Source organism: Pseudomyrmex gracilis, unplaced genomic scaffold (genome assembly GCF_002006095.1).
Source record: "Pseudomyrmex gracilis isolate BER0280 unplaced genomic scaffold, ASM200609v1 scaffold_31, whole genome shotgun sequence".
NCBI lineage: Eukaryota > Metazoa > Arthropoda > Insecta > Hymenoptera > Formicidae > Pseudomyrmex > Pseudomyrmex gracilis.
The window spans coordinates 395,267-401,334 of NW_018020615.1; the positions used below are offsets into that span (position 1 = coordinate 395,267).

General features: G+C 30.6%; 1 protein-coding gene across 1 annotated transcript; it reads left to right on the plus strand.

The window, feature by feature from the left end:
* Positions 1–193: 193 nt before the first annotated feature.
* LOC109852583 (transmembrane protein 19-like) lies at positions 194–4,707 on the plus strand. The gene is made up of 6 exons (XM_020423853.1): positions 194–383; positions 1,737–1,847; positions 2,584–2,871; positions 2,942–3,046; positions 3,216–3,431; positions 3,573–4,707. The coding sequence occupies exons 1-6, from the start codon at positions 239–241 to the stop codon at positions 3,731–3,733; spliced, it is 1,026 nt and encodes a 341-aa protein (XP_020279442.1). The 5' UTR covers positions 194–238; the 3' UTR covers positions 3,734–4,707.
* Positions 4,708–6,068: the final 1,361 nt, after the last annotated feature.

Consider the following 6,068-nt stretch of genomic DNA (forward strand, 5'->3'; position numbering starts at 1 on the left):
TACACATACGAAACGCACACAAGCGAACAGCCGTGTACGTGTGTGCTTAGCGCTTCGGCGAGTGGCTACTCGCTTGTGTGCGTATCCCCTCCACTTGCTGCAGCATGCAGCCCGATTTGTCATCTGTGGCATCTAGTATCACGATAGTATAAATCTTATATTCGGCATTGGGAGAGAATTGTGATCTTTTGTGTTGCACACATGGTGGGAGAAGGTGGATCTGCAATCACTTGACACAATGACTTCTTCAATTGAAAATCGCAACGACCACGTGTTGGTGCCAGTCCTCTTAAGTGCCTGCGCTATCCCGATTTTTATGATGTTTTGGATAATAAATGTGGCTTACTCAATATTGCGGCCGGATTCTGAAAGCCATATAGAAGGTTCATATACGTTTTTAATATTAATTATTATTAATTAATAATTAACGTTAACATTATCTGACTGCTTAGCAATAATTCTATTTTCTTACAGGCTAGTTGTAAAAATTTGTGTTTACAAGTGTTGTTCTAAACAAAATTTTTTATAACTTTTTATAATAATAAATTTCACAAAATAAAAATGAAAACAAAGTTATTATGTACATATGTATATATGTACATGATGTAATAGAGTGTTTTGTGGTTGTTTTAGTACATGTTTTTTTGTGAGAATATTATACCATGTTTACTGTGTGCTGTATCTAAAGCCCCTTGCACAATGGAAGGAATAGCGATAGCGATAGAAATAACACAGTTTTAGACACAGAATTCCAACTCGTCGGAAATTTTATAGCTATTGCTTATTCTGATTTTCTAATCTGCATTGATACATGTGTATTTTTGTACGTTAGATTCCGCTGTTCCTACCGTTATTTATAAATATAAACTCTTTACAACTGGTATTATTTCTATCGCTATCGCTATTCCGTCTATTGTGCAAGGGGCTTAAACTGTTTTGCCACAGAAGCTTTTTTTTGTACATTGTTTAACTTGTCTTACATTTCAGTTCATAATCTCGGTTTACATTTAAGATGATTTGTTTTGTGATATATTTAATGTGCTCAACAGTTAATAGGCTTTTAGAGCACAAACATTGGTACTCTAGTCTTTTGAAGTTATCCTTTACTAAAGAACAAGTTTGGTTTTGTGATTTAGTAAGAAGTCAAAGTTGAACAAGTTTGGTTTTGGTATCAGTGGAATCTTAAGAAAGTTTGATAGCAAAACAATTTAACAAATGTAGCTTATAAATATGGTAGTTTTTGTTATTATTAGTGTAAAACTATATACATTTATACACAACTAAAACTATATACATTTATCTTATTTATATTACAGATAGTTATTTTCTTTATTGCTATAAAAATAATGGAAGAAGATAAAAAGCCCATTAGTTTAATAGCTCAACAATGATAGTTTAGAAGATAATAGAAACTGAGATCTATAGAAATACATCATAAACTATGAAAAAATTAATACCTAGATGTTTCAAAGAATCTTGTGAGAACTGTACAAAAATTTAAATATTCAAAATTAATTCTGTTGAATTGTAAATGATGATATCATACATGTTCATAAATTAGAATATTCACATAAAGTTTAATAACCATATGAAGTGTAAGCTATTTTATATATATTTTTTTTTTGTAGTTTTGATGTTTCTAAACCTTGTGTAACAGATTTCTTTTGTTATTTAAGTTCAGTTATAGAACCAAACTCTGTTTATAATATTTCTTATATTTATTATTTTTATTTTAGATCGTTCAGGGATTTCACCATGGAGATGGCTACTTGCAGTTGTAATACCATTTCTATTATTATTTTGGGGATACAGGAAGAAAGGTATAAATATCATTGGAGGAATTTTTGGTACGTAACACAATATATACTTTGTAAGATAAGAAGATATGTACAAATATAAATTGTATTTATGGGGTTATTTAATAATTGAATGATATGATAATTCATGGTAATTATTTCATCTTATTCATACAAGGTGACATTTGTTTATGTAGATTATAAAAAAAGCAGTTTCATTACTTTTTTTCCTGTTGTTGTTGTTGTGCAATTGTTTTTAGTTTGTACTTTTTTACTGAAAACTGGCTGTGCAAGTTCAGAGTTAATCTTTTTCACTATAATAAAGAAAAAATGATACACTTTGAACTGGTGTGACTAGTTTAAAAAGAACAAATCATTTGTGAGAAACTTTTTATCTTAGCTTCATTATGATTTTATTAAAAAATGTCTAAAGATCAAATCGATCTGTAAGAAGTCTATGTATTGCTAAAAAATTATTTAAATTTTGAAGCTAAGTGGCCTAAGTATAGTAGAATGCACTATATTGTTCCGCGTTCAAAGGAAGTAGTTCTTATCTGACTGCATCTTATTATCGCGCGCCGATTTTCTCTAATCTCCACCAATGACCCGAGATCCGATTCATCTACTGACGCGGAAGAAATTGGCGTGCGATACGAGGTGGCCGGAAAAGAACTACTTCTCTTGACGCGGAACGATATGGTGCACTCTACTGTACTGCTTAATTTTGTAAATTACGTGTTGCAACATATTATGTGGGTTATTAATTGTTTAATTATTGACATTGTAGGTTTCGTTATGGGTTTTATCTTAACACTTTCAAGCTACGCTTATATAGCAGCAGTTGGAACATTCTTCGTCACTGGATCGAAAGCGACTAAGTTCCGATCTGTAGAAAAGAAAAAAATCGAAGCTGATTTTAAGGAAGGAGGACAGCGTGGATGGGCGCAAGCGATCTGTAATTGCGGTTTGGCTACTCAGTTGGCTCTATTACATTTGCTAGAAGTTGGTAGTGGAGAACGACCTATAGACTTCAACAGCGAGTATCGAAGTTCATGGTTGTCCGTTGGTGTATTAGGTAAATGTTGAAAATCATCTTCAATTTTATAAATATGCACATTTAAATTACTGGACAAAATGTTTTGTAGGAGCGTTTGCATGTTGTTGTGGTGATACATGGGCTTCAGAGTTTGGTACTGTGCTCGGTAAAAGCGATCCTTTCCTTATTACAACTTGGAAAAGAGTGCCAAGAGGTAGAACTATTAATGTTTTATGTGTTCGATACGCAAATACAATAAATATTTTATATTTAAATATTTAAATATTTTATATTTAGGAAAGTTTCTATTAGACTACTTTTAGTACAATAAAAGATCATAAAACCTAGAATAACATTAAAATTTTTGTGTTTTATTTTTCAAGGAACAAACGGTGGTGTATCGTGGATGGGTCTTTTATGTTCTTTTCTTGGTGGTTTAGTGGTTGGTTTGGTTTATTACGTGGTGATATTGTGCACCGTCGACACGACTGTACTAGAATTGTCAGCACCACAATGGCCTATTATACTCTTTGGAGGATTTGGAGGTTTTATCGGTAGTCTATTAGATTCCTTTTTTGGCGCGACGTTACAATATTCAGGTAAATGTACCTTCAAGTTTTTTCATTTTTGTCCGCTTGTTTTTTTGTCACTTTGATTTGGAAGATAAACATTTTTATTCTCGAGCACTTTTTTTCATATCGCATCAGACATATTTGTAAAATGTGACCATGTATTTTTAGGAATCAACGAGAAAGGTCTTATAGTAGAACGACCGGGAGAAGGCGTAAAACATATAAGCGGTAAACAAGTTTTGGATAACCACAGTGTAAATCTTCTTGCTAGCATTGGAATCGTTCTTATTCTTCCGCGAATAGCCGACGTTTTCTGGCCAAGTTTCTGATCTAGTTTAGAAACTAAAAGAGGAAGAAGAGTTTATATGAGAAACATAAAAGTTTTAATAGAAGAAGTGTTACTAATTTTAATTCCCAGTAACAAATATTACTCTAATGGAAATCACGCTCAATCGCGAGATTGTTAGTATATAATTTATTTTGCTACACCCATTGACGGCTAAGAAAGGACTTGGTTTATAATATTAATTATCCGTATCTCTTATCCATTTATTCAATCCATCCAATTATACCTTATGAACTATTTTGTTTCGCATCTATATCCTATTACATAATTTCGGTATATTCCTTACTCTACTTTTTAATTTTACACTTTTACCTGTACTTATGTCTATACCCTACTTATCCCTATACCCTATACAATATTTATATTTTTTGTTTGCTACTTCTCTTCATAAATACTTATAAAATTTTACCTTAGTTAATTTACAATAGTTACAGAAACTTACAAAACTTGATTTACTTATCAAGACTTACTAAAACTTATCTAACTTAACATTATCTTCTTATGGAGCAAGTCTTAACTTAAACTTATACTTAACTATCAAACAATTAAATCTCACTTTCCTTTTGACTAGCACTTAGTACTTCTTCTTTCATTTTTTTCCTTATCCGTACCTCTCTCTTTTTCCACAGTCTTACTAAGATCGTACCCTTCCTTTCGTACGATTTATCACTTCCTATATTTCTTTCTTCTTTCTTCTTTCCTTTATATTGTCCTCTAAGCTAACAAACCAATCCTTTACTACCTCGCGTTCTCCTACATAATGTTTTAAATCATCCCATCCTATGCCGCAAAAGATGCATCTTTTTTTTATCATTCTCAAGCATTCAGTACTTGTTCGAAACTGTTAGTATTTTTGCTTACGTTATTTTTTGTATTAGGATTTTTATATTTGTATTATCGTTATGGAATGATTAAAGTTGTATATGGAAAAACATTTTGTGAACTGTGCGTTTTTAATTTGTTAAATATAATGTAACTATACAGTATATGATTGGCATTGCTATATTAAAACCAGAACTTTTTTATGTGATGAAAATATTGAAACTAATATATAAGTATAGATCTGTATTTTACGACAGTTTTGTAAAACTGTGAATTTCTTTATTTTGATATTATCAAAATATTTACAAACTATCATATCGACATTCTTGTGTGTTTGCATTTTTAAACACGAAACATATACATATGATATATTACATATTTGTCACGAGATATATCGCATTTTCTTTAGTTAAAACTTACAGATAAATATTTGTATATCGTTTCTATTGTCCTTTGAAAAAATCATGTTGTCTTTAATTAAAAAGTTAAATGATAAAATGTTCAATTAAAAGTTAACTAATAAATGTTTATATCTTTATTATTATTATTTGTTCGGAAGAAATTAATCACATTTTTCCTCACTTAAAAATTACTGATAAATACATGTGTATGTCTGTATTGTTTTCGGAAAATGCAATAAGATCTTTAGGAATAATGTATACATATACATATATAAATATACATGTACACAACGCGTCAATGAATCGCGGAATAGGCGCGGGAATCGGGGGGCAAGCGGGGCGGTTGTTCATAGCGCTAACGCCCTTACGAAAAAGAATTACTGGCAGTAATATATTGCGGCAGTGGTACGAAAGAATTACTGGCATTCTGTGTAATTGCCAGTAATATTCTCAGTGATTCCTGTAATACCTAATAATATTCTTGTGTGATTGTCAGTAATATTTATATTACTGACTTTATTTATATGTAATCGGCAATATAGAGTTCTTTTTCGTAAGGGCGAGCGCCGTGCGAACTAACTAGTAGCAATCGGTTGTCCACATCTACGTCGTGTCGATAATGTAACTGCTCTTTCTTCCTATTTTCTTCTCAAAACGTAAAAGTATTAGCCATTTACTTAATATTTAACGTTGACAAATACCATGTGTATATGTATATATGTGTTTAATAGATGAATCTATAATGTTTCCGGTAAATAGAAGGAACGTATATTGTAAAAGTCTTATTTAAAAAAATATATATTTAATATTAATATTCATATGTAGCCACTACATAAATATAATTCTATTGTATTATTATTTTATTCTATTATATCTATATATTATTGTGTATACAATTAAATATATGTAAAAATCGAAACATTAAAAAATGAATAGGGCAAACCGTACATAAATAAGATGAAAAAGATATAACAAATAAATATATTATAACAAATAGATATATGCCAACTGTTGAACGTATTCAGAGGAACACTCACGGACACAAAAATCATACAAAAGAAATTAATTATATATATATAAGAAATTAATTATATA